Here is a 26,169-nt window from a genome sequence, read left to right as displayed (position 1 = left end):
AATTGGGTAAGAACGACTGGGACGGTGGAGGACATGAAGGCGGAGGAGGAGGGCGGTTCCTGTCGTTCCGCAAGGGTCGCGGCCTTAATGGCAGCACCGGACGCTAGTGCCATGGTGCCAGTGCCATACAGAAGGGGAGAGCGCTAACGTTCCACGGTTCCAGGGGCGATTACTGTTTGGTTTGAGAACTACGGGCTGCGTTCCCGTCCACCACCACTTGACAAGTTGACATCTCCACTTTTGCACGCGCGGCGCACCAGCCAGACCTCGAGGAACCAGAGTCGAGCCCAACCAACGTACATCGACAGCCGAGGCCAGTTGTTGCGTAGACCTCATGTAAACCAAGGTAGCATGGATCAATGTGTTATTCTGAGGTCAAGATGCACCCAATAGCCCTTGTCTGTCCATTGCCATCCACAAAAATCATCATCAAGCTAGTCACTACTATCGCCGGATCGACCATGGCCCGCTCGAGAAAGGCATCCCACTCCATGTTCATGAGAACTTTAGTGTCTCCGATCCATCTTGAAACATGGCGCTTGTGATTGGGTCAACATCATAACATGCCACTTCTTGGCTCGAGACCATCAAGTTATCTGCATATAGCCTCACATTTACCCCTCTCTGGCATCTCTGCCCGCTCACCTCAATGTCTCGTTTCTTCATGAGTCTGCTCAGAGATTGGGGATTCTGTGGTGACATTGACACATGAGCGAGTCGGGCTGCTATTGGATAACGGGGCGCCCACAAGTGCACACTATGGCTAGTGCAGTGACCTATGTTTCACTGGTACAGGCGCTCTAACGCGTCGAGAGGACCCCCGTGGCGATCCGGTTCCCCATGCGTCATCAGGGATCACCAGATTCGTTCTGATTCATGCAGTGCAATGCACTTACCTCCATGTTCTCCAGATGTTTGCCAACAGGTATCCTGTTTGCTTCACAGCCAGGAAAGGTCGAATCAATGTCCACGTGTAGTTAGTGCAAGACTATCGATTCCGGCACAGGCTCACAGCTTTCAACGATCAGGGTCAAGTTGAGCTTACTGCATATGAACAAACTAATACATGATAGCTAAACTTTTTCTCCAAAGTCGTTTGAAGATCGAACCATACGCTCCTGCGTCGACTGTCTGCTTGAATTCGTTGCTCCTCTGGGGCAGCTCGAACTGCATCACCCTCCACAATTCCGTCCGTAGCCAGCTTTTCTATAACCGCCGTGTGAACACACAACAATGTGGAAAGGAAAAAATAAAGTTTTTGGTCCCGCCTTAGTCTTGGCCGGGCATAAATGGTACAAAGCTGGAATGAATGCTCGCAAAACAACGTACATAGAAAGAGAACAACAATGCGGGTCCTGGGGGTGTTTCTGGTGGAAGCAAGCAACCTCAGACGTCCCACTCCTCCTCGACCTCTTCGGCTGGGTCATCCTTAGTGCTCAGCGCGGAAAAGGAGCCAAAAGCCTGCGGACCCTTGGACTTGGTAGGCTGAGGGGCAGTCTTGGGGGCAGCGGCGGCCTCCTGGACCTTGGGAGCCTGGGCTGGCGCAGGAGCCGAGGGCTGCGCTGCGGCCTCGTCGCCAGAAGAAGAAGTGGCCTTCTTGGCGGAGCGCTTCGACGATTTGGTAGTAACCGTGTTCCACTCGTCGGCATCTTGGAGCTGCTTCATCTGCTCTTCTTCAGACGGAAGTGATGAGACCCAGTCCGACTGCTTGGCCTTGGGGGCAGACTTGGGGGCCTCAACTGCCGGGGATGACTCGACTGGAGCCTCGAAAGTATCCAGCAACTCGTGGTTTCCGTTCGTACCGGGGGCCGCAGCAGCCTTCTCGCCGTTGGGAGCGCCCTGGTTCCACGCAGAGTTCTTCACAGCGGCAGCGGTGAACTGCGAACCATCCTTGGCAGATCGGCCTTCGGCGACACGAGCGGCCCGGCGTTGCTTCTCCTCGAGAGTCTTGCGCTCAGTTTCCGCCTCCTCGCGGGCAGCCTTGGCAGCTTCGGCCTTCTTGCGGTTCTGGCGCTGCTTCTTCGTCTCGGCCGGCTCTGCAGCCTTGGCAACCTTCTTGGGCTTGGACTTCGACTCGGTGTCCGTCAGCCTCAAGACAGACGGGGCCGCAGAGGCAGGCTCGAGCATGTCCGCAACGCCGCTGGGGTCGTTGGTCGTTTCGGCAGCATCATCGGAAACCTCATTGACGGGCTCGGGCTCGATCGCAGCGGGGACGGGGGCGGCCACCGGCTTTGCGACCTTCTCTTGGGCACGCGACTGCTTGACAGACTTCTCCTTCTGCTTCTTGCCGGGCTCGCTACCGCCGGTGAATGATTTGCCCTGCTTGGCCTGGGAAAGTTGGCGGGCGAATTCCTTGTTATCAATGTCTTCCTTGACGACCTTCTCAGTCTTTTGATCTTGCGCAGCTACGCTAGGCTCGGCAGCCTTGGCGTGCGACTTGTTCTTGGAGGCTTGCGTCTCTGATGTGAAGCTTTCTAGACGTTGCTTCTTCTTGCGATCCTCTTTGCGAGGTTCCGGTTGAGATGTCTTGGCAGCAGGCTTGCTTTGAGTTGCGGCAGCCTTCTGGCGAGATTTCTGGGTGGACATGTAGTAGACGCCATAGCCTACAGCTGCCAGAGCAACATAGCCCGCAGCTGTGGTAGCATAACTTGTACTCAGATCCGCCATGGCGAATGTTGATTGTACGAACGGGTGAGAAGTTGATCAGTGCTGTGCGATCGACAGGTGGGAGGTTTTCGAGGACGTCGCAAAAGAGGCCAGGGAGCGATCCCAGAGCAGCTTTCCGAGCAACAATTTGAGTTGTAAGGAAGCAAATGCCAGCAATATGGGCCAATGGTAGGCCGATCGAGCGGACACAAAGGCAATCTTTTCACAGCTTTGGTAGCGCTGCTTTCGCTGTCTTGGTCGAAGGGTCGATTGTGAATTGCTCGTTCGTCCCAGGTGTGAGGCCAGGCTGTCTTTACGTAGCTGCAGTTCTTCCGGTTGTGTGGGGAACCGAAGTTGAACTACGCAAACCGAACTGGTTTCTAGTCGTGGCTAACCACCCGCTTCTTGAAGCTTGTGGGATCAGATAGAAAGATGGACAAAGTTGAGAGATGGGAATATCGAATGGCGAAATACGAGCCCAAGTAACAGTCGGAGGAGCTGCTGCTTGTCGTGCTGGGCTCTTAGTTGGAAGCTGTGGGAGTGGAGGGAGATTGTTGGCGCCGGAGATTGTTGCAGGGGTGCCAGGGAGCGCACAGGGGCAGAAATTTGGGCCTGAGGCAGCTTGACTTCTCGAGTCTTGATGGACCTTGGATCGGTGGGGCAGCGAGCTTGCTGCGTGACCAAGCTTCAAAATTGCAGTCAGTGCTGTGCCGTCAACTCTACTACGTGCCTCAATTTGTGAGGGTTGGATTCTGATTTCACAATCAAAGGCTTTGGCGCCTGGCCTCTCCATCTTCACAATCACGTACGGTTCTGGTTCGTGGCTTGACCTCCCGTCGTGACCAGCGATCACGCACGGTTCCACTGCTAACGGGACGAGGCACTGAGGCGCTGACATCAAATCAAACTATTGACCACAGATCACCAGCAGAATATACTACGAAGTCTACTTATAGCATAGTAAGTAGCCTTAGATAGACCGGCCCTAGGTGCCTGTCCAAGCCCCCAATCAACCTAGAGCTTGAAAGCATGCTGTGCGGTGCAATGTACACCTCAGCCGTTGTTCCTGATGCACACGGCCACTTGCATGAACCTCAAGCTGTAGTAAATATTGCTTCGAATATTTGCTTCGAGTATGAACTTTGGAACAGGCTACGTAGTTGGACTTGTGGGGGTCCCCGATTTGCAGGACGCTGGCACAATGACGAAAGCTGGGAACGAATTAGATCTCATGGCGATGAGATATTATGCAATCGTGTGGTACCCGGCGAGATTCTCTGCGTACTATTAAGTGTGCATACAGCTTAACCAAAAGTTCCTCTACGGCCGTGCCCGGCCGTTGCCTTGATAAGATACATGTAGACACCTGGGATGTGTAAGACGCGGTGGCTATCATGATGAGGGGCAACGACTGACCACAAGCTACTACTTTACCTTGGACCCCACACGACTCGACGTTTCTTCATCAACCTTGGAGGCATCGTGGTCTCTGAGCGGCCGCCTTCATTGAGTGATTTCTATCATTAACGTTGCTTTGCTGCCTATTCTGCGAGAATCTCGACTGCGTAACCAATATGGCGCCCAACAAGATAATTATCGATACAGACCCTGGTATGTCCTATTCGAGATGCCTGAAAGACATAAATGTTGACTATGGAGTAGGTGTCGACGACATCATGGCCATGCTTATGGCTTTGAGTGCTCAGCCGGAGGAGCTTGAGATTCTCATGTTGTCCGTCACGTACGGCAACGTTCCACTGCAAAGGTGGGCGTCTCCCGCCTCAATCTGACCGAACTCAGACTGATACAGATATTTAAAGCTGTTTGAAGAACGTGGTGGCCTTATTCCATGTTCTCGAGAAGGAGATTGAGTGGAGGAAATCGCAGGGGCAGCCTGAGGGGTTCGCTAGCATGAGGAAGAACAAGCCCATCGTGGCTGTTGGGCCAGAGCATCCCCTGGATGATGAGGAGCTCATGGCCGATTACTTTCGTAAGCCGCCTCGAAAGACACTACCTGAACAACACTAACAGAAGCCTCAGATGGCTTGGATGGTCTGCACAATGTGCATGATGCCCATCCCCACCTGAGCCCTGCCGACACATGGAAAGCTTTGTTTGACAAGACATCGGATGCTGCACCTGAAGTCGACAACTTCTCGCCTTACTTCACGCCCTCCAAAACGCCCTCTCACAAGGAGATTCTCCGCATCCTGAAGGAGAACCCTGCCGATACTGTGTCTGTCCTCGCCGTTGGACCTTTGACCAATGTCGCTCTAGCTGCTGCTGAAGACCCCGAAACCTTTCTCAAGATCAAGGAGCTAGTGGTGATGGGCGGAGCTGTCCACGTCGAGGGCAACTGCACCCCGACCGCCGAGTTCAATTGTTACGCAGACGCGGTGGCGGCTGCGCGCGTCTACGCCCTTACGTCTCCGAACCCCTTGTCCACGATGCCCATTATCCCTGCCAAGGGTTCGACAATGCCCGCCTACCCAGAGAAGCTCAGCCGGCCACTGCGGCTGGTGCTGTGTCCGCTTGATATCACCACGCCCCATGGTATTGACAAGAAGTACTTCTCTGAGAGTATCAAGCCGTACCTGGAGGCCGGCAGCCCTCTTGCCCAGTGGACTTCCCACTTCATCATGGGTGCGTTTGGCAAGATCGGTGGCATGGGCTTTGATGACTCGGAACTCGAGCTATCTCTACATGATCCGCTGACAGTCTGGTACGCCATGACTTGTAACGATCCGGCATGGAAGCTCACCGAGCCGGAGGATATCCGTGTGGAGACAGCTGGTCAATGGACCCGCGGCATGCACGTTATCGATCGTCGTGGCCGCGAGAGGAAGCTGCAGGCTGATGTCACGGCGTTGGAGGAGATTCCTGGAGATGATGATGGCTGGCTGCACGCCCACAAGGGAAATCGAATCTACCGCGTAATTGGTTCGCCAGGCGATAGGATATTCAAGGAGATATGGTTGAAGCAGGTCTTCGCTTAGAAAAGGCCACAGAAGTTTGGTAAGAGGAGGATGTCAGCTGTGAAGAGAGTGAGGGCGTAGTTTCGGCTATCCAAGGCAGAATTCATACCCTCGGCAAATAGACAACTGCAGGTCCTCCAGTTTGAAATGATTGTCTCGGTTTTACTCCCCAACGCCACAGTAATGCCAGTCGTAGTTTTCCCGTTCCATGCAACATTTCGCTTGTTGTCACTTTCTTCGCGTATCATATGTGTTTGATTCCGCCTATCGGTGAGCCTTTCACCTCTGTCCAATTGATGCTGTCGTCGAGCTTCTCGTCCACCAACCCAATGGAGCACACATTGTCTCCACGCACAAGGTAGAGCCCAAGTGGAATCACGGTCGAAGCCTCGTCATCGTCTGGTTCTCGGATAATGCGCTCTACGGCGCTCTTGAGGACCTGTGCACAGACGTGCTGTCAGTTTATCAAGTCCTGCGCAGTCGGGTCATTGTTTGCGTACTAGATTCGTGGAGTTGTCGGCCGCCGTGAGCTCGCCGACCAGTATCCTTGAGTCAGCAGTAATGATCAACACTTTTTCTGCGCAAAGTGTTATTAGCACCCGGCTACTGGGTCGAAGGAGGTGGACGTACTGTTGATATAAGCTCCCAGAGAAGCCATGGCAGCGCGTCCGGCAGGGCCGACCGCTGGTGAACTAATGAATCAACTGGATCGATATGACGGATTCGGGAATCACCAGTGACGTCGCTGCGAGTGGTCGGCGGGTGACGAATGTTGTCGAGTATGAAGCGGAGGTTCGTGGATTCGATTTCGGCTTGAGCTTAGGTGGGGGGTCCAGCCAACACCATACCTGAATTTGGCCCGCAGAACCTAGCGCGATTGGTCTGCGATGCTCTCAAGTCGACATCGCACGTATGTACTTTGTCCACTGCAAGTGCGCCTGGTTACTACTGCAATTTTTGTCTCTTTATTAATTCCACTGTCCATATGCAGTGAACGAAGTCCATTGGACTGGTTGTTTAATCTCAATAGATGCTGCATAATGTACCTTATGTACTTGACTCGTCCGTTTGCTATATGCCCATACTTGGTGGCTACAGGAGTTTGGCTATCTACAGAGATTCTCTTTGAGAATCCGACGGTAACAACAGGCCTACGTATAATGAAATGTGGCTGCGCGGCTCGCGTAAGATAACGCGTTGCGAGGATATTTCTTCATCCACTTATGACCTTGTACACAAGGTGTTACTGGATGTGAGCCAAATCTTCGGGGTCTATCATTTGGTGATTTCATCCTTGAACAACTCCCCACGAGGCTGTTTTAAAGCGACAACTACCTGATGCAAGGACTTCTTGGGACTGTTCTCACGTACGCCGCTTTGAGACCAGACTCGCGAACCTACCAAAGCTAAATTGGAGAGCCCGATGCATTGTAGCGCCTTGACGATTAGAACTTCGCATTCGTCATGACCGCTTAGGGTAGGGTAATTCAGGTCTGTCCTGCGCGCACCGAATTTGCTTCGGAGCCCGACGTGACAGCAACCAGACTGCCTTTTCCCCCATGGGTGTAGGAGCACGTGTGCTCGACGAAGCCTCTGAAACACACCGGGCCAAGGTCTGGGCGTGGATGCAGCCACACTTTTCGATAACAAGACGAGGCCATCTTTGAGGGCGCCACTCATAGGGCAGAGGCATACGTGCTTCCGACACAGAAAGAAATATCTTCTTCACAGCACCGGCAGGCCAGCACATGCAATGAAAATGAGATTCGCGTCACCTGGAGGCAGTGTAATACCAGGGACACTGTGGGTGGGATCATGTGCAAGCACAGAGGAAACCACCCAAAGGCCAAAAATAAGAATAATCACGATTGGTCTCCTTAGAGACCTTTCAGAGATTAAACTGAAAAGAACAGATACTACACTTGATCTAAGCCAAAAGGCAAAGAGAGCTAAGGAGGGAAAGAGAAGAAGAAAGCGAAGCTTGAGCCGGGCGCGCGAGAAATATATACTCGCATCCTGGGCGGTGAGAGCCTGGCTGCCGTCGGTGGCAGAATCGACGATGCTGACGTGAGGCATGTGATCCAATCAAATCCAGACAGGCTTCTGTGGTGGTTTCGTGCTTGGATCTGAACGTCCGGACTGTAAAGCGCTTCGCGGATCTCGAGAAAGAACGGCAAAATTGTGTTTCCGAGATCTTCGGCTTGAAGGGTAGCCTCGCCCAGAATTAATGTAGGGTCTAGACAATACTTGGCTCGATCATGAGTTAGCCTTTGGTTGACTTTGTGCGCTCATCTAACATCTCAGACTCTGATTGCTTGGTGTATCATATTTTCTCTCTTGGTCGTGACCAGAACGGCTATTAAATACCCATTAGACGCTTAATTTTTCACGCGCCAGTCACTGGGAATCAAGCCATTGCCCCTCGCTGTCCCTAAAGCACAGATGGAAGTCACCCCAAACGCCCGAAAATTCCCTGAACCCTGGGGGTGTGGTATAATGTGGTCAGCACCTCTTGCGTCTGTATGCGTAACCCTCCTAGTCTTCCACGAGCTCGCCTTCCTCATCCTCTGACATTCGCGCTCTTTTCTCCTCTCTTTCATCCTGAAGCCTCGATCCATCCTCCGGCATCTTCCGTTTGGACGGTGACATGGGTATGCGGTTGCTTGACTGCGAAGCGTGGTGCTCCGAGTCTCTCTCATGTGAAGCGCCGTTGGCTCTGGGCAGAGGACTCTTGCTCGTTCTATCAATCTCCATTGGTGTCGCGGCTGTTGACGACATGTTATCTGCGTAAGCCTCTCCTTTCCTCCTGGAGCTTTCCAGATCAAACGCCGGTGATGGCAACGACGGATTCTGCTTCCTAAGCGGATTATCCGTGTAGAATTGGCGCATGGTCTCGATTGCCCTGGTGATGCGGTCCTCAGAGCCTTTCAAATACTTCCACCATGCCTCTCCCTTGAAGTCGTCGATCTGCTGATTCGTGTGTATGCTTGCGAAGAATATTGCGCTGATGGCGACGTCTCGGGCATCCATTAGCAAAGGTAGAGTCGTCAAGCATGCGTCATTGCAGAACGCCCATGCAGCTTGTCGTAATTGCTTGTTGTGTACAATTTCAAGCTGCCCCAGTAGGTCGAAGAGGTTACGGTAAGGATTATCGATCATGAGATCAAAAGTCAGCTGCTCCAGCATGACCTCCTCGTACGTTAAAATGCTGTCTCGCCAGCGCCAATACTCCTTGCTCTGCTCATCGATGATCAAGTTGTTGTTCTTCTGAGCCACCTTGGCTACCGTAATGATTATATCTTTTGTTTTCCGGCAATTTTCTTCGGTCTTGTTTGCGAGGAAGAGAGCAGTCGCCGCTATGTTCTGGGAATTGTCAGTGCCATTTCCTAATCGAGCAAAGGGACTAGGAGCTCACATAGTGGTGTATGCCTTGTTTCTCTGGCGCCATGCTGACGCGCATGAAGAACCTGTGGAAGAAAACGCCGGCCACCCACAATGTGATCTGTGGCAGATCTAGAGCCACGCCCGCTTGATATATGAAGTTGATGCCTTTGGCCCGGCGCAGTCTCTCTTCTGACGGGGCGATGCCATCGAGTATCGTTGGGGAGCTGTTGATTTCATCTTGCGAAAAGGCCCATTGACTGTAATTCGCGAGCGGCGTTTGCGCTCCCGATCGATTCGGCGATTGATGTCCAGCGCGAGCATATGTCCGTGGTGGTGAGTTCCGAGAGCTGTTCTGAGGCGGAGTTGGGACGGCTGGGGGTACATCGCGTCTTTGAGTTGGCGATTTCGAGGCCCCGTAATCCCGCCTGTTTGCAGTCGGAGGTTTATAGCCTTCGCGAGCCGGGCGGTAACGATCGATGGAGGCCATCGCTATGGCGATTGTAGCAAACGTGTCGCGTTAGATGGAGCAAAGTCGTGAGGCATCGGAGAAAGCGCGCTGCCGCAGGCGTTGGAAGGAAGGGAAGTAAGAGGTTGTGGCGTGACGTCGGCTTGGTCGACGACTGGAGGTGGGAGGACTTTCAAAGGCCTTATCTAATCGCGAACTTTACGGTCACATGATGACCATCTCCACCAACGCATCAATGTTGGAACATGGAGTTGTACAATTCTGCATTCGCAGACAATTGAGTACTTACACGCATTGGTGTACGGAAGCTGGGTATCTTGCGATTATGATGCTGTAGTTTTCTATGATCCCCCCAGCCTTCGCGACTTAAAGTGATGCACCGTCGTTTCTGCCCCAGAGCTTCACGGTCCGATCATGCCCTCCACTGATAATCCACCTGCCGTCTCTGCTATAGTCCACACTGGTTACTGGCCCTGTATGACCGCTCAGTGTTTGCACGAGCGTCCAATCGTCTGCCGAGAAGATCTTGACGTTCCTGTCAAAGCCACTTGAGACGAAGAATGTACCAGACTTCTTGGGAATCTGATGGCCTTTGTCGTCGGCGCCTGGTGGTGTCCCCTGCAGCGGGTCGTCGAGTCCCTTGTACCATCGCATGTCGGAGACCGCACTGCTGTGAGCGCCGATACCGCCAGTCCTCTGCACCTTTCGAACGTCCCAGCATTTGATCCAGCCATCGGCGGAGCCGGTCAAAACACGATGTCCATCGGAGCTCCAGTCGAGGGCGTGTATGGGTTTGATATGACCGTCCAGGTGCCCGTCAAGGATAATGACAGTGCGGCCAGACCGCAGGTCCCAGATCCGCCCTATGCTGTCCAGACCGGCACTTGCCAACAAGGAACCGTCTGTATTGAAGCTGATGGCATAAACGCCACTGGAATGGCCCTCCTGGAGGAGAACCTCGGCGGTGCTCTCTACATCCCACAGCCTCCAGGATGTATCGTCGGACGCTGATGCTAGATATTGTCCAGAAGGGTGAAACTCGACACGGCACACTCTTTGCGAATGGCCCTGCAGAGTCGTCAGAGGGGTATCTTGATTCAAAGACCACAGATTGACCATGCCTTCGGCTCCCCCAGATGCGAGATTAACCGCGTCAGGAGATACGCCAGATTCTGGGAGCGTGGCACCGGGATACCACGACAAGCCACTGATTTTGTTTGTGTGTCCACGAAAAGTCATCTTCTCCGTGAGACTGGGTATTTCCACGAGCTTCACCTGGCCTCCCCAGTTCCCCACGGCCACGCTCTCTCCGTTGGGTGAAATCCTCGTCATACTGATGTGGCGCTCACCAACTGTCTGACTGCCCTGCAGCTCGAATTCCTTGAGCCTGTCCTTGATCTCCTTCCTGAACTTGACGTGAGTTCGTAGTGGTATTGCAGACTCCGACTTCTGAAAAGCCGTCCGCCGCTTGGCTCGAGGCAGGGAGAACTCTGCTATTTTTTTGCGTGCCGTGAGGAGCTCTGCTCCTCCTCTGGAATAGAACTCCTCCTCCTGCTCATCTTCTGGTTCCTCGGGCGCATCATCCATTTCGGTGTCGACGCCCTCCAACCCCGCGATCTCGGCTTGAATCGTCAGAAGTTCTCTTAAGCGGTCTCTTCGATCAGCCAATCCTTCACCAAACAACGTGACAGGCTCCCCCATGTCTCGGAGTCTTGCGCGGACACGCCCATCGTCGGTGGGCACGGCTATAGACGCGGCAAGTCGTTTTCGGTTGAACTGGTTGAGCACTGCTGATGCCTTCTCCGAGTTTCCAACATTCATCTGGTAGTCATGGTCATCGGGGAGGTCCTCCAGGGCGATGCCGGCCGGCGACTGGGCCTCTTCGACATAGGCCTGCCGCGATGGGTGCATCATTTTGGAGGTTCTTGTTCCCTGGGGCCAGGCAGTAGAACTGGACAATGTGCACGTGTGGTGATAGGACTCGTGAGCGGGAGGGATTGAGGGAGAAAAAAAAAGCAGCGGATGCCTTAGAGGTGGTGGGTTGTCGCTATTCGTCGTGACGAACCTCGTAGACTTTGCAACAAATTATTGATCCATGGCAAATCGCGGCACGCGCCGGCGTTTCACCGGGTCCAGTCAGCGAACCCGAAGCGATGACCAGGGCCTGCGAGGTCTGAGGTCATTGTTTAGTGGCCGGGGGCCTGGAGTCGGATGCCATCGTCCACTAAGAAAAACCCCCGCCATCAAAAGGGCGGGCCGAGCTTACCTGCCACTTCATTGACTTCAAGGTGTCGTCGCCAGGCGGCAGGCGCGCCGTGTTCGGCAGTTCCTCTACGTACAAGTGCGAAGTATAAACAGCCTGGGGAAGAACTCACGTAGCACCTGCACAAGTAGAAGGCTTGGGACTGAGCCCTACTACCAACATGAAGATGAAGCTGCTAATTTAAAACGTGCTTGAGCCCTGCTCTGATACGAGCGGACAAGTCGCGTCTGACATCGCATTGACAAAGAATGTAAGAAAAACCTGAAATAGAGCCGCATGCGCGAAATGATTTGCATGTGCCTGGATTTTTTTTTTGGTGCCCAATCGCGAGCCACGTTTCACTAAGGTAATTTTCGATTTTTGTAGGTCTGGGCGCTGCCCCGGATTAGCCTTCTCCAGATCCTCCCTCCGTCAGCATTGAGCACACCTTCCCTTTTCCTTCCCTCATTACACCAACTTGGTGAACCACATCACGTCCGACCTACGCCCTCGATTCTTTTTTCCCGACGATACTATTGCCAATGCATATACAAAGGCCATTTACCACTCGCACGTCCTTCTTCCGCTACCAAATGCGTGTTAGCAGCAGCCACTACACAAACCTTCGTCTCTACGAATCCGAGCCTCGCGCTGACCCCGAGCGACGTCGTGGTGCACCTTGAAGAGACACGTTGATTCGCGCAATTGCTTTCAACACCACGACGCGATGATAAGCCCAGCATCTGCCGCGCGCAACACCGTGCGCGGCTTCCAACCTACCCCGATAGCATCCGGAGACGAGGATTCTGACCACGGCTATGAGGCATCGCGCAAGAACTTGAGGGGACGTGGCCGTGTCGACGACGTTGTCAGTGCTCATTGTAGTCCTGTCATGCGAGCCAACCCCTCGCCCAGCGTGTCTGGAATTGCTATGCTCCGCATGCAGATGGAACCTCTCAGCCTGGATGGAACTCCAGGGTCGACTCCCATATCTCGCACGACCAGTCGCCAGGGACAGTCCGCCGGCGTCAGCCGCTCTCATAGTCGCGATGGCGCGCCCAGTGAAGCCGGCAGTGAAAGCTCAGGCAACGGGACCACCAGCTATGAGATAGAGCTTCATGCTGATTTCGCCAGCGAAAGCGTCAAGGATCATGGCTCTGGGTATCTTGACATCAACAGCCAGAGCTTTGACCCAACCCGAAAAATGACTTCCGGCGATTTCGAATCACTGCGTTGTCTGGGCAAAGGGACATACGGTACAGTGCTCCTGGTCAAGCAGAAGGCCACCGGCAGACTGTATGCGCAGAAACAATTTAAAAAAGCCTCGCTTGTTCTCAAGAAGAAGCTAATCGAACAGACCAAGACGGAGCGTCAGATTCTTGAGTCCGTCAACCGCCACCCTTTTGTCGTCAAGCTGTTCTACGCTTTCCAGGACCATGAGAAGCTGTACCTCATCCTAGAGTACGGCCAAGGCGGCGAATTGTTCACGCATCTGAATACTGAGAAGATGTTCTCGGAGCCTGTCGCTGCCTTCTACATGGCTGAGATGTTGCTGGCTATCTCCCACCTGCACAACGATCTGGGTGTAGTGTACCGGGACCTGAAGCCGGAGAATTGCCTGCTTGACGCCGACGGTCATCTCCTTCTCACAGACTTCGGCTTGTCCAAGGTTTCGGCCGAGCCTACAGACGAGTGCAACTCTTTGCTGGGAACAGTCGAGTACATGGCCCCCGAAGTGATCCTAGGGAAGAAATATGGCAAAGCTGTTGACTGGTGGTCATTCGGCGCCTTGGGTTACGACTTGATGACGGGCAATCCGCCCTTCCGTGGTGGCAACCACGCAAAGATTCAAGAGAACATTGTCAAGCAGAAGCTTGTTATGCCGTACTTCCTCGGCCCTGATGCCAAGGACCTCCTCACCCGTCTGCTCCGCAAAGAGCCGGGCAAGAGACTCGGCTCTGCTATGCCCAGGGACCTGACAACGCTCAAAAGGCACCGCTTCTTCCGCAAGATCGATTGGAAGAAGCTCGAGGCACGAGAATTGGAGCCTCCCATCCAGCCCATGATCACAGATCCAGAGCTGGCTGAGAATTTTGCGCCCGAGTTCACTGAGCTTGCTCTCAGTCCAATGTTGACCTCGAAGGATTCAGGCTTCCTGAGCGCATCAAAGGACGACGTCTTTGGAGGATTCAGCTTCGTAGCCTCTTCGAGCTTGCTGGACGAGCACCACTTCCCCCTGGCCGTTTGACTCCCCCTTGCTGCTGAGCGGTCTGTTTTCTATGCGCTTGGAATTATTGAATACGGCGCGATTGCATGGCCCTCGAAGTCCATTTTGTTCATGGCGGCTGCGATGTGGCGTATGGGGAAACTGCAGGACACATATGTTGTCACGCTCGGCTGTGGAACTGACCAGTACGTCATTAATTGTATGCATAGAATCAGATACATCTATACAGAGATTCGGTTCAAGAGGAATCAGTGAGCATCGCGGCGTTGCCTTCGTCACAATTATTGTCCCGGGAGTGACCCAATGCCCCGAGATTGCTTCGTCACGCACGGCGTGCAGCACAAGGGGTTTCACATGACGAAGCTCGACTACTTGTTCGCCAACAAGGAAACAGCACGCATCGACTTTGAAGTTTCACGAGCCGGAATCGCCAGCTCAGCCCCCCCGGTATGGCTCGCGTTATTAGCTCGGGCCGTCAAGCTTTGTGTTTGAAGCATACTACGTACATCAAGAGTTTGCTGTGGGGACTATGTAATAAGTAGAAGAGGTGCAGCATGCTCCAGTGCGATTGGCGTTCGCGGCGTCCATGACAAACAGGTGGTCTGAAGAGGGAAGGCAGTGCGTGTCTGATCGCCGTGCGGACGCCGCGTAGTTGCTGTCATAAGTCAATGTCATCCTCATCGTGGCGCAAGACGCAGGAACTTTTTGGAGGTAAATAATACGTACGTACGACTGTCTGGGAGCGACTAGTTGATGCCAAGCCTCGACCTTGCAACTCGAATCAGACTGACTCCAGTGTTAACTTGGGGGTATGGCTCGGGAGAGGACAGGACCAATCAATCTCTTCTGGCAGCGGCAACTCTTGTGAGCGCTCGCTGTTATGACAACTTCAGCTGTTCAGCCACGGGATTTGAAAACAAGCCATGGCTTGCACAGGTGCCGTGCCAGCAGGGCTGAGCAGGCGCACCGTGGAGTGGGATGAGGATGGTGAAAGCGGCCGCACCCTGTCGAGCATTCAAACCTTATTATGCTGGGCTCGCAAATTAGGTGGGATAAGGAGAATTCAGCCGGCAGTTCTAGTCGGCAACCACTTCATTATCGAATATCGCCGTACGTAGGCGATTACGCGTCGGATGCCAGGCATCTATTGACTCTCCGCGGACTGGAATTTGAGCGTATTGCTTGCCGAAAGTCTAGCGTAGAGGCCTCCGTGGTAGCCAAGTACCCATTCGTAGCTCGCAAACAGACCTCGCAAGCCTCTAATCGCTCACGTTACCGACACGCATAGTACTAAATGTATAGCCTCAATGTCTGTGCCTACGCCATGCTGAGCAAGTTGAGGTGCATGCTAGTAGCATTGAGAGCTACTGAAATCATACAAATATTGACCGGAGTAGCACGTATGCGTATGGTCCTCCATAGCAGGATATGCTTCATGCTCGTTTCAAGATTCTGTACATGTATTGCTTGACAGCCACAAAACCCCCATGTCCAATTTGCTTATGAATTTAGTTGCATTTGTACATTTGTAAGGCGGCCATCCCAGTCTGAAAATTGAGTCTAGTTCAAAGTGGGATAGCACGGATGAATGGGTGCGTCGTCTTCCAGCACGTCACTAGAGACGAGCTAAGGGACTTCGGAAAGCCACAACACGAGCCTTTACACCGTTGTCCAAGATCGACGTGTGCTGCGCCTCGGATCAGGGATCCCCTCAACCGTGATTCAATGACTATAATAGGCTTGGGGATAGCCGCCCTCTCAGAAGACTGTCACTGAGTCAACATTCGACTGGTTGGCTTTGCTGTTCCTCCTTTCGCCCCTACTCCTATCGTTCTCCCTTCTTGCAAGCTCTCAGTAACCAAAGTAAAATAATTACAGCCCTTGTACGGATAACTTGCACTCCAGTCGACAGAAGGTAACCAGGACCCCGCTATACTTCAAGAGCCATGAGGAAGATGAAAGGGCACTCCGGACTTGCTGGTACGGTTGGCGCTGTCTTGTATTGTAAGAGGGCATCTGTTCTGGAGTAGAACAACATCTAACAGCGTTTTGCAGATGCGACTTCGATTTCTGCCCTTGTGTCGACGAGTACAGGGTCCAACGACGACGTTCGATTCCAATGGGGTATCCCCGAGGCTGTTGCCAGCTCTGGTTCGGGCAATGTCTATTTCCAGCTCGAAGCCCCAGTCTCATACGAATGGGTCGCCCTAGGTACTGGTAGCCAGATGAGAGGGTCGCAAATGTTTGTCATGTACACCGACGGTGACGGCAACGTTACCCTTAGTACCCGCGAGGGTACAGGCCATGTTCTGCCCGAGTATACCCAGCAACGCGACACGGAGCTCCTGGCCGGCTCGGGCGTTGCTGACGGCAAGATGGTAGCAAACGTTCGCTGCGGCGACTGCCAGAACCTGGACCTCGCCGGCACCAACAGCTGGATTGCCGCCTGGAAATCAGGCAATGCCATCGACTCTGCAAACACCAGCTATGCCATCACCCAGCACGACGGGACCACGCGGATGCGGGTGAGGTTTGCCGGCGCTGGCATCTCGTCGGACGAGAACCCCTTCCTCAGCGACGTCACCAGCAGCGACAACTCTGGTGACAATGTCGACACCCAGGGGGGAAGTGGCAGTAACACCGACGCCATCATCCTCGCACACGGCATTATCGCGCTCGTTGTTTTCGCATTCTTGTATCCCATTGGCTCAATTCTCATGCGTCTTGTCGGCAAGTGGTACATACATTCGATGACACAGAATGTCGGGTGGCTAGTCATGTGGGCTGTCTTTGGCTTGGGATATGTGGCCGCCAGTAGGCAGGCACAGGTCAGTTCTATCATCTGGTCAATGTTTCAACGCGGCGCAGGCTTACAGGTCCTAGTTTTTCAAACAAACCCATACGATCCTAGGCACCGTAGTGATTGCCTTGCTCGGCATTCAGCCCGTCCTGGGCTGGCTTCACCATCGCCACTTTGTCGCCCACCAAAAACGTGGAATCATTAGCCATCTTCACATATGGTACGGCCGCATCTTGATGGCATTAGGGGTCGTCAACGGCGGGCTTGGTATCAAGTTGGCGGGCTCGGGAACCGGCTTCAAGATTGCCTATAGCGTTGTGGCAGCTGTCATGTTCGCCGCCTACATCGCTTTCATTGCTTTGGGTATGGTGAGGAAACGAAAACGCGTCTCAAGCGCGAAGATGTCACCAATAGGAAGCACGGAGATGTCGCCAATAAGGAGCGTGGAGTAGAATGACGGGCAACTTCGCCCAGAACATTTGGTAGGTGGGATAGATTCGGAGTTTGGCTCTGGAGGTTGTTGCCTGCGCTGTTTCGTGTCACACACCTTTATGAAACTCCCATTATAGCTCTAGTTGACTGGGCCTTTCGTCAATAGTGCACTAGTAACTCAGAGACTTGTGGTCAGTACTTCTTGACCTAGAGCAGTGATTCGGTCGTCATGAGGATGTCGGAGACTGACGCGAAACGTTCCAGACATCTGAGTCGACAAGAGCCGGACAGGACAGGCGCCAAAATGTCTTGGCGCACCGAGCTAGACGACGATCAAGCAGAGAGAAGCAGATGCGCGACAGCACTTAGTGCATCGTCATGACCGCATGAACGTGAAAGATGATCGCATCCCGCGCTGCTTATGCTATGTATTGAATCACGTGAGCTTGCTTACAGTGGGGGAAGCTCGCATCTCCATCCCCCAATTGCAGATGTGCTTTGCGTGCCTCAGGCCAGAATTGAAACCCGCCAGTCTTAGCCGAGCATCGTCCTCACGATTTTCATCAAAACCCTCAATCGACCAACCACCTTCACCGGGCCTGCCTTCAATTGAGCATTCCGATCCCGTTCGCCCAAGATGCTCTGCCAATTGTCCCGAGCTACGGTAAGCAATTCCTGACGGCCCTCTCCAGCGACTTTTTCGCCTTTCACCCTCGCGAGGCGAGGAGTAGTTGGTCGTGGCATGATGTCGCAAAGGACAAGTACTGACCTCATCTAGCGCGCTCGCTCCGTCGTCGGTGCCATCACCCGCCAGCAGATGAGGGGCTTCATTGCTCCCACTGTCTCCCGCAGAGGTAAGCCGATCTCCCCGTATAGCTCCGACTTGATACACGTTGCGATGAACTGGTTGGATACGGAGCGTCACGGAACGACAATGACGACGGCAATGCAACATCCCGACCAAGCACGACACCTCTAGCCACGATCAATTTTCAACAAACGAACCCGTGCCAGTTCGAGCACCAAACCTGATGATTGATGGGTTCATTCGCGGCGACTCACTTCCAAACTCGACTTCAATACTCAACACATTTCATAACGCCGATATCCGACGTCGCTTGTAACTCCGTACAACCAATCCATTCACGCGGCATCCTCGCGATCCTCATTGTTATCTAATTTCTTTGATGTGGCGCTAACTCAATTCTGCAGCCGACTTCGTTCAGGAACTCTACCTGAAGGAGCTCAAGTCCTACAAGGTCCCCACCGTCAAGGACAGCGACTCTGTTGGCCAGGTCCAGACCTTCATCACCCCCAAGACCCCTTCCTCCCCCGAGGAGTCCGATCTCGCCGGCAGCCTCAAGGAGTACGAGAACATGGCCGTTGAGATCGAGGGCCAGGAGAGCGTTTCCGCCACCGCACAGCCCGCTGAGCTGCCCGACTGGCTCGAGACTGAGGATGCGGAGGACGCCAAGGCTCATTAAACGGTACGCTCTTTGATAGAAAGAGAGACACGGAGAAGAGCACTCGCCAGAGCTATTGCTACTGAATCAACGCTAGCTTGGAGAGAGGGGGATTGAGCGGCACGTCGGCACTCGAGAGAAGGCGTGCCTGTGGCCGTGGGCCGCGGAAGACGAAGCAATCGTCTCGAAACGATTGAGGATTTCTTTGTGTCGGTAATCCTGTGTATACTTGCCTCGAAGCAGCCTGCTGTTGGTGTAGTTCATTTCAATGCAAACGCAAATGCCAAACAAGACTTGAGCGAGTCCAATGTGAACGGTCAACTCCGCGGCTGGCGAACAACGTAGCTTGCAGTGAGCACGTGTGTACCGTCCCAAGACGTATAAGAAGAATAATCACGGGCAGCTACAATCCATTTGATTCTAGTTGAACTTGGCTCTATCCTCACAGCGTATACCGGCCGGGCCTTGAACGGGTACCTCTGAACGTGGCAACGAGCAAGCTTCCAACGCCATGAAAGAAAGCACACACGTGTAATTCCAGTGTCTCATGCCGCGGTATGTGGAGCTGTCGAACACGTTTGGAGTTGTGATCGGGCAAAGTTCCACAACATCGAGAGTAAAAGTACCAAGCGATCGGAATGATACGGGAGCTTGGCGGAGCCGCGGATGAGCTCCCTGACGTCCAACAAGCCAGTTCCTGCAACCGCCCATGGTTTCAAAGAGAGCATGTATGTATAATTATCGTGTTGACTTGCGTGAAAGAGTCTCAGATTACTTGCGGCCCTACTTATTCTCATATTGTCCGCTCATGTCACTAATGCAAAAGCCTATCAAACGCCACTCCGTGAAGAACCAGCCGCCCATGCCCCCATTGCTTTCTTGCACCCATACCCAACCTCGAGAATGCAAAACCCTTCCGTTCATGCAAATGCTGTGGGAGACCATTAAAAGGACACATGAAATGTACGCAGGATAGGACTTGGCGATGGGGAAAGACGAAACGCCGAAATGAAAGGATGTACAGAATATGAGAGATAGGCAGCTATTACATATCGAAATGCGACCCTCCCACCATCTGTTCATCGTGTGGACCTGACTTCATGATGCCGCTCATCCTGTTGGCCTTTCGAGGGTCAATATCATCAAGGTTGTCCCAATCATCGTCGCTTCGCCTAGCATCATCCATCTCCTCGTCATCTCGGACGGGGCGATCACGCATGTGGTCGTCCAGCGCGCTCTCGTCCACAAATGTGAACCCTTGGAAGTTGGCCTGGACAGAAGGAGACAGCGGAGTACTAGCCGCGTACCCTCTCGCCAAGGCCGCCGCTCGTTCATTGAGCGAGCCATTCATGTCGAGCGCGGTCGTAAACTCGGGGTCAAAGTACGAGACGTCCGTCTCGGACTTCAACTTGGGCTTGAATGGCGGAGAAATGAGCTTCTTGGTCAGAAGTGTCCAGTCAATGTCCGCAAAGAACGGATGTTCCTTCAGTTCCTGCGCGTCGTTGGTGGCACCAAGACGGTGTCTCGGGTTTCGGTTGAGCAGCCCTTTCACAAAGCTACGTCCCTCTTGCGACAGCGTTTCCCTCGGGAAGCGCACCTTTCCGTACGCAATGTTCTTGTACATTTGTTGTGTGTCTTCGGCATAGAAGGGACTCCAGCCGCAGCACATTTCAAATACCAGAACACCTAGGGACCAGAAATCGACCATCTTCGTGTAGCCTGACTCGTCCATCAGGACTTCGGGCGCTAGGTACTCTGTTGTGCCGCAGAACGTATTTGTCGTGTCGTTTTTGGTGAGGTTGGCCTTGGAAAGACCAAAGTCGCAGAGCGCAATGTGGCCGTTGGCGTCCAGGAGAATGTTTTCCGGCTTCAGATCGCGATACACAATGTCGTTATTGTGGAGGTGCTGAATAGCAAGAATCAGCTCGGCGATGTAGAACTTGGCCCGTCGCTCATCAAATCGGCCTTCTTTCTGAAGATGCCAGAACAACTCGCCACCGGACATGTAGTCTGTCACCAAGTACAGCTCCGAAGGTGTTTGAAAGGAGAACTTCAAGCCGACGATGAACGGGGAGTCAGCCATGGCTGTTCGCACAAGGATGTTTCGTTCGCCAACCGTGTGTGCCACCTCTTTCTTCTGGACAATGACCTTCTTCTGCAATACCTTCATGGCGTAGATGCGCCGGGTATCCTTCTTCCGTACCTGGTAGACCTGTCCAAATGTACCCTTTCCGATGAGTTTGAGTATCTCGAAATCAGTGGGCCCGTAGTGCTTCTTCTCGGATTTCTGGAAATAGGACTCCACGTAGATTTCGCCAGTGGGTGCATCCTCGGCCATCGTGTCTGCATGTCCCTGCAAAGCGTACCAGCCCTTTGTACCCTCCTCATCTTTCGAGGCCTGAAACTGGACGTGTCCGAGGAAGTCGTCGCCGCTTGCCGTGTGGCTGTACACCGAAATGTCGACGGACATGTTGGATTCGACAACATCGCTGCGAGGGTTAGCAAGACGCGCGATCGCCTTTGCGGAGGAACTTACAAGATGGCCTCTGCATCCCACTGAGGGTTTGTGAACGAGGTTCGCGCATTGCGGGGACGCGCCGGGTTCGAGTCCCCATTGCTCGTATTGCTGCTTTGCCTGCTCCTCATGGGTATAGACATGGGAGTTCGTCCCGAATCACTACCCTGGCGCTGAATGGGGACACCACCAAACCTTGACGGTGTCACGCTTAGAGTATCCTCCTCTTGGGATATCCTGGGCCCTCCAGATATCAGTTCGCTCCGTTGGAACACGACCACAACGTAAGGATCCCGACAGCTCCTCAGCCCTCGCGCTTCAGGAATTTTGATTGCCATCTTGCCTTTCGAAGCAGGAACCTGCCCTCCCGTCGAAGGGGAGGCACGAGGAGTCTGGGTGCCACTCTTCTCAGCTCCATCGATGCTCAAGCTGCTTACAGAACCTTTCTCTGCTTGCGAGGGATGTGCGGCGGACAAGGCTCGGGTCGGCGTCGGTGGACCGCTCTTGAACAGGGCACCACGAGTTAGCTCTTTGATACCATCAAGAGAGAACCAGCTACCAGTGTTTTGAGACGGGGGTTGAGCACCAGCGGGTTTTAGGCTGGGCGCCGTCTTCCCAGATACTTCCGGGTCAGGAATCATAGAATTTGATTGTGGGGATGGAGGGGCAGGTGTGTTTGAGGCAGACGAGATCTTGCGCTCCTGCTCGAGCGACCTAAGGCCGGAGGATGGTGTGGAAGTGGGGGGAGTTGGGTATGGATTATTCTCATGTTGGGCACCCTGCGTCCTGTGTTCCCCGCGTGCAGTTTGCGATCGAGCGCCCAAGGGTTCGAGAAGTTCAGTATCTGAAAACTTTCCGCCTCTGCTGTCGCTGGGAGACAATGCCCCCGAATCCAGCGCTGGAGACAGCCGCGGCAGCGAATGCGACGGAGGCCGTGGCCGCTGACTGGCGGTGGGCGCTGGATTTTCAACGGAAGGCAGAGCACCCTCGAGGGGCGGGCGAATCGTAGTAAAGGGGGAGGAAGAAAGCATGTTGTTGGTATTAGAGGTAGAACAAGACTGAGTTTGACGAACCTGGCCGAAATAGCTCATAATTCCAGGCAGGCGCTTGTCGTGAAGGTCGGGTTGGGGTGTCGCGATACCAGATCGTGGGGTCTCGTAGCCAATCTGGTCCCCACAATCCTCATCAGGCGTGGCCGTTCTGGAAATGTGGTCAGTAACGTAACGGGACATGGTCGTCGGTCCAGAGAAACGGGCGTGACGAGCGAATGAGTCAAAAGGATCCTATCCTGAGGGCTTGTCAAGGGCTTGGGATTGGGAAAGGTCCGAAAGGAAGAGTGCAACAAGTGGGTACGCCACTTCATGACGGCTGCCAAGAAGCGTCGGGCATGTTAGGTTTGAGGACTGAGGGGGGGTACGTAGAACTGGCAGACGGAACAGCGCTGTTTCAATTGCTTGTTGAATTCGCGATGTGTCCGGAGCCAGCGATAAATTCGCGGGACTTGGCCGGCTCCAATGTCGGCCGGCGGCTCTTCACTGCAATTCAAACCCTTGTAGCGAACGAGCCGCTGAGTTTGGTACCGCGTGCTTCCTTGAGCGGAAAATCCGCCTCCGACAACGGCGTTGACGTATACGACAGCACATTTGTGCGTAGTATGACTCTTGCGTGCATCGCTGTCGCAGACTATGCCGAGGTCGCGATTCAGATCATAAAATGGGCGCCGACATGCTGCGGGAGCGCTCTGGAGGCTCGATGCATCGCCATCCTCAGTCGCTGTAGATTGATGGCGGTCCGGACTCGAGCCAAGAAAAACCGGCTTGTCAGGACTCAGCACCCATCCATCCACATCGCCATGTGGAAGAGTGGGTCCCGTTGTTGTAAACGCAAGTTTTCATGCGGAAGTCCTGCAGTTGTACTAGTCGATTTCCCAGATGATGCTGGTTTCAAGCAGTGCACAACAGGCGCGCAGCAATCTCGTGGTGTTTTACTTGACAGGAAATGTCTGCGGCATGTGTCGAGACAGCCATCAACTTCTCGAGGATTGTTGCGAGTCAAGTTGGGAGCTAGCGTGCTCGCAATGCGCCGTGGTAGGTCAAACGCCTCCCGCCTGGCCTGGCGCCTCGGTGTCGACACGCAATGGTGGCGCTTTTGCAGTACGTGTACGGACAGACTACCCAAGTCGTAGAAACTGACATGTCTGGGACTCTGGGCCAATATAATGAAGCCTTGGAAGTCTGCGTAACGGCTTCCATGTCATTCTTTGTCTGGTAAGACGGCTTGGAGACTGGAGCCTGTAAGGAGCCTGTAAGGGGCAAGCTGGTGGTGATGGCAAGAATCGTGTGGGCGTGTCCGCGTTGGCTCAAGTTGCAAGGACATTTGCCTGGAGCCATGGCCGACACAAAGCTGTTGATCCCGCTAGGCATCCTTCACCCGGAAACCAGGGCGGCCGTGAAGTAGAGGATGGTTGGGGTGGCTGGCTGAGAGCTAAAGGCATGGGACGGCGAACAGAAAAGCAGAAAGGAGCACAGCCAGTTCTCTGCGTCCAGGTCGAACGAATAGGAGAGTTTCTTGTGACGACCGTAAAAGGACGGTGGCATAAGAAATAACAAATAACAGGAGAATAGTGGTCACTTACTTTGACATCATCGCTTGAGTGGCCCTACGCAGGAGATCATAACCTCCTGCGTGTCCGTGAGCGCTGTCGGATCCCGACATTTTCAGTCTTTGAGGCTTGTTGCAAAGATGCTTATGCAATCGTCCCCGAGTTGATGATGGATAGCACGAGTGTTGTCGTGGAGGTACGAGGATGGGGGCGCCTGGGCAAGAAGCGTGAGGTGGATTTTGGAGACTTGCGACTGAAGATGCGGAGAGCCGGACCTTGCTGGCTCACGGCTCGGCTTTCACGATCTAGGACAGCAAGCTTGCGGAGGTTATGCTATTCTCGATGTCCAAGGATGACATAAAAACGTGAGATGCGAAGTAACTTGACAATGCCGAGATGAAAAATGATGACGGGCGGATGTCTGTAGGGATTCTAATCAAGTAACTAATGAGGGGGCAGTTTGGGAAGCCGCACGATCGGAATGGCCCAGATCCAGGTTGATCAGTGGCCCACGGTTGCCTTGTGCGGACTGGACTCTGCTGAGTGGCCACCAGGACACGCGCAGTGGGGCAGACACAGCACCCCAACGACTGATTCCAAAGTAAAGCTGAACCGGCCTACAGTCAATATTTATGGACACACAGCTTTCATCAATGCCTCAGAGGTACGTCAAGCCTCTCCCCTCGTTCTGTCCAGGTGCCCTGATTGGTTTCTTCACAATACCTCATGAGTCGCAAGCAATAGAGTGGGAGTTGATACTTGTACCAGGTAAATTGTGGGCATGCAGGTTTGCTGCTTCTCGCCCTACCCTGAAGCCAGGCGAGAGTCAATCGCCCGGTAAGTATTAGACAATCGGGAAGGGCTGGCCGAATCCGCATGTCGATATTTCTGCCAAGAGCCCAAGCGCATGCTCGTTCACGAGCCGTTCAACTTAACCAGGTTGCCTTTTTTTCTTGAACGGGTCCAGCTTTCTCTTGTGGACTAGATAGACCAAGTGGGCGTCCACGTTACGCTCAACCCTCGGAGCCTTGAGACCATCTTCACCTTACGGTCGCAATACCGTGCAGCACCCGTACAGAGAAAGCGTTGAAAGAAGCTAGCTAGTTCGGCCTCGCGGGTTCTCAATCTGCCCTTTCTGATCATGATCCAGCCGCCAAGGCTCAGTCTGGAAAAGTTGGAGGACCCTGCACCCTGCGTGTCGAGCTGACTCGAGGTGGGGTCACTTTTACTTTGCGGGGTCGAACTGAAGGGAATGTTTCTTCCTTTAGACCACTGCCACCATTGCCGTTAGTCTGACACCCAGCCGGGCATTTTCGGAGGGCCTGAGACCTCATCCGTCTGCTATATCTTCTGTGATGGCTTTGTTGCGCTGGTAAGATAGTACGCACGACATTGCCTTGTCGTTGCTCCGTGTCTGGAGCGAGGGAGGGGCTGTTGATAGCTCCAAATCAACTGTAGGCCAACAAATGTGGAGGGCACATGTAGTCTAGACTGTTCAGATTCTATTCGTGGAATTTGTGATAAATTAGTTTCTAGTATTTGGACGATCTTCCAAGCCAAATACAACCGGGGTTTCCCAATTTCTCGACGGTCAAAGGGCACTCTGCTCACTGTTTCATGTCATGATTGCATGTCTATGGAGCTTCTCCTGCCCCGCACTGACAACATCACGTACGAGGGGATCAGTGCCGATCCCTGGACACAGTTGCGCGGAGAGACTGGATCCAGCGAAAACAAGCATCAGTCCCTCGTCACGCTGCAGCGTACGACCCTGACTGTTTTTATCGCTCGCCAAATAAGGTAGTTTACATGTAACTTGCAGTCGCCCATTCATACGTCAGCCAGCATCTTTCTTGTACGCAGCTCAACTCTGCCCACACCAAAAGAGCATCTGTCGGCCATTGTATATGTACATGATCTTGCATGTTTTCTTGGCGCCGAGTAATTTCTGCGTGCGTCTCTCCGTAAAGCCACATGAAGAGACCAACAGCCGGATACGTGGTTTTACAATGGCCTGTCTTGGTGTATTTCTTGTAGACATCTGCTTGGGCATTTGTAGAAAGCAATTTAAGGCAACTGCGCTCAGCTTCTTTGCATTTCTTTACAAGATAACTTCTCCTGTGTTTAAAATCCCACGTTTTCGTCACAGCGTGATTCTACTTGCGAGCTGCGCGTAGTTCTTCCAGCCATTGCTTCTCCTGGTCGGTCATCGCTTGCTTCGACGACGATGTAGTAGTCTTGACAGGTTTGAGGGGATCTCTATATGTACCTAAGCGGCTGAGCAAGTCAATTCTTTTTGGATGAATTTCGTGAGGACTTACGAGCGTCGAACCACTGGTGGGCTAGTTTCGTTAAAAGAGCATCCTCATCGCGTCTTGGCCCATCGCCCATGGTGGCGCTCTCACCAGCCGCATGTT

At 53.5% G+C, this 26,169-nt stretch overlaps 7 protein-coding genes across 7 annotated transcripts; 4 read left to right on the top strand and 3 right to left on the bottom strand.

Moving 5' to 3' along the window:
• Window positions 1-1,386: 1,386 nt before the first annotated feature.
• J7T54_002473 (uncharacterized protein) lies at window positions 1,387-2,667 on the bottom strand (the record flags this gene model as incomplete). Its single annotated transcript, XM_051505656.1, has 1 exon — window positions 1,387-2,667. The coding sequence occupies one exon, from the start codon at window positions 2,665-2,667 to the stop codon at window positions 1,387-1,389; it is 1,281 nt and encodes a 426-aa protein (XP_051363092.1).
• A 1,553-nt stretch (window positions 2,668-4,220) lies between these two features.
• Window positions 4,221-5,642, top strand: J7T54_002472 (Pyrimidine-specific ribonucleoside hydrolase-like protein; the record flags this gene model as incomplete). The annotated part of the gene is made up of 4 exons (XM_051505655.1): window positions 4,221-4,257; window positions 4,309-4,411; window positions 4,467-4,636; window positions 4,687-5,642. 4 exons carry the CDS (start codon window positions 4,221-4,223, stop codon window positions 5,640-5,642), a joined length of 1,266 nt encoding a protein of 421 aa, XP_051363091.1.
• A 2,514-nt stretch (window positions 5,643-8,156) lies between these two features.
• J7T54_002471 (uncharacterized protein) lies at window positions 8,157-11,385 on the bottom strand (the record flags this gene model as incomplete). Its single annotated transcript, XM_051505654.1, has 3 exons — window positions 8,157-8,984; window positions 9,037-9,262; window positions 9,908-11,385. The coding sequence occupies 3 exons, from the start codon at window positions 11,383-11,385 to the stop codon at window positions 8,157-8,159; spliced, it is 2,532 nt and encodes an 843-aa protein (XP_051363090.1).
• A 1,055-nt stretch (window positions 11,386-12,440) lies between these two features.
• Window positions 12,441-13,961, top strand: J7T54_002470 (serine/threonine-protein kinase psk1; the record flags this gene model as incomplete). The annotated part of the gene is made up of 1 exon (XM_051505653.1): window positions 12,441-13,961. One exon carries the CDS (start codon window positions 12,441-12,443, stop codon window positions 13,959-13,961), a length of 1,521 nt encoding a protein of 506 aa, XP_051363089.1.
• A 1,925-nt stretch (window positions 13,962-15,886) lies between these two features.
• Window positions 15,887-17,444, top strand: J7T54_002469 (cellobiose dehydrogenase; the record flags this gene model as incomplete). Its single annotated transcript, XM_051505652.1, has 4 exons — window positions 15,887-15,920; window positions 15,996-16,768; window positions 16,884-17,103; window positions 17,437-17,444. 4 exons carry the CDS (start codon window positions 15,887-15,889, stop codon window positions 17,442-17,444), a joined length of 1,035 nt encoding a protein of 344 aa, XP_051363088.1.
• Window positions 17,445-17,809: 365 nt separating this feature from the next.
• J7T54_002468 (ATP synthase subunit H-like protein) lies at window positions 17,810-18,656 on the top strand (the record flags this gene model as incomplete). Its single annotated transcript, XM_051505651.1, has 3 exons — window positions 17,810-17,836; window positions 17,951-18,026; window positions 18,385-18,656. The coding sequence occupies 3 exons, from the start codon at window positions 17,810-17,812 to the stop codon at window positions 18,654-18,656; spliced, it is 375 nt and encodes a 124-aa protein (XP_051363087.1).
• A 1,024-nt stretch (window positions 18,657-19,680) lies between these two features.
• Window positions 19,681-21,791, bottom strand: J7T54_002467 (uncharacterized protein; the record flags this gene model as incomplete). The annotated part of the gene is made up of 2 exons (XM_051505650.1): window positions 19,681-21,124; window positions 21,172-21,791. The coding sequence occupies 2 exons, from the start codon at window positions 21,789-21,791 to the stop codon at window positions 19,681-19,683; spliced, it is 2,064 nt and encodes a 687-aa protein (XP_051363086.1).
• Between the last annotated feature and the right edge of the window lie 4,378 nt (window positions 21,792-26,169).

This window comes from Emericellopsis cladophorae (assembly GCF_022114955.1).
Source record: "Emericellopsis cladophorae strain MUM 19.33 chromosome Unknown NODE_15_length_399893_cov_118_242817, whole genome shotgun sequence".
Classification (NCBI taxonomy): domain Eukaryota; kingdom Fungi; phylum Ascomycota; class Sordariomycetes; order Hypocreales; family Bionectriaceae; genus Emericellopsis; species Emericellopsis cladophorae.
Note: the sequence above shows the minus strand (reverse complement) of the source record. Positions and strands in the feature narration are given on the sequence as shown.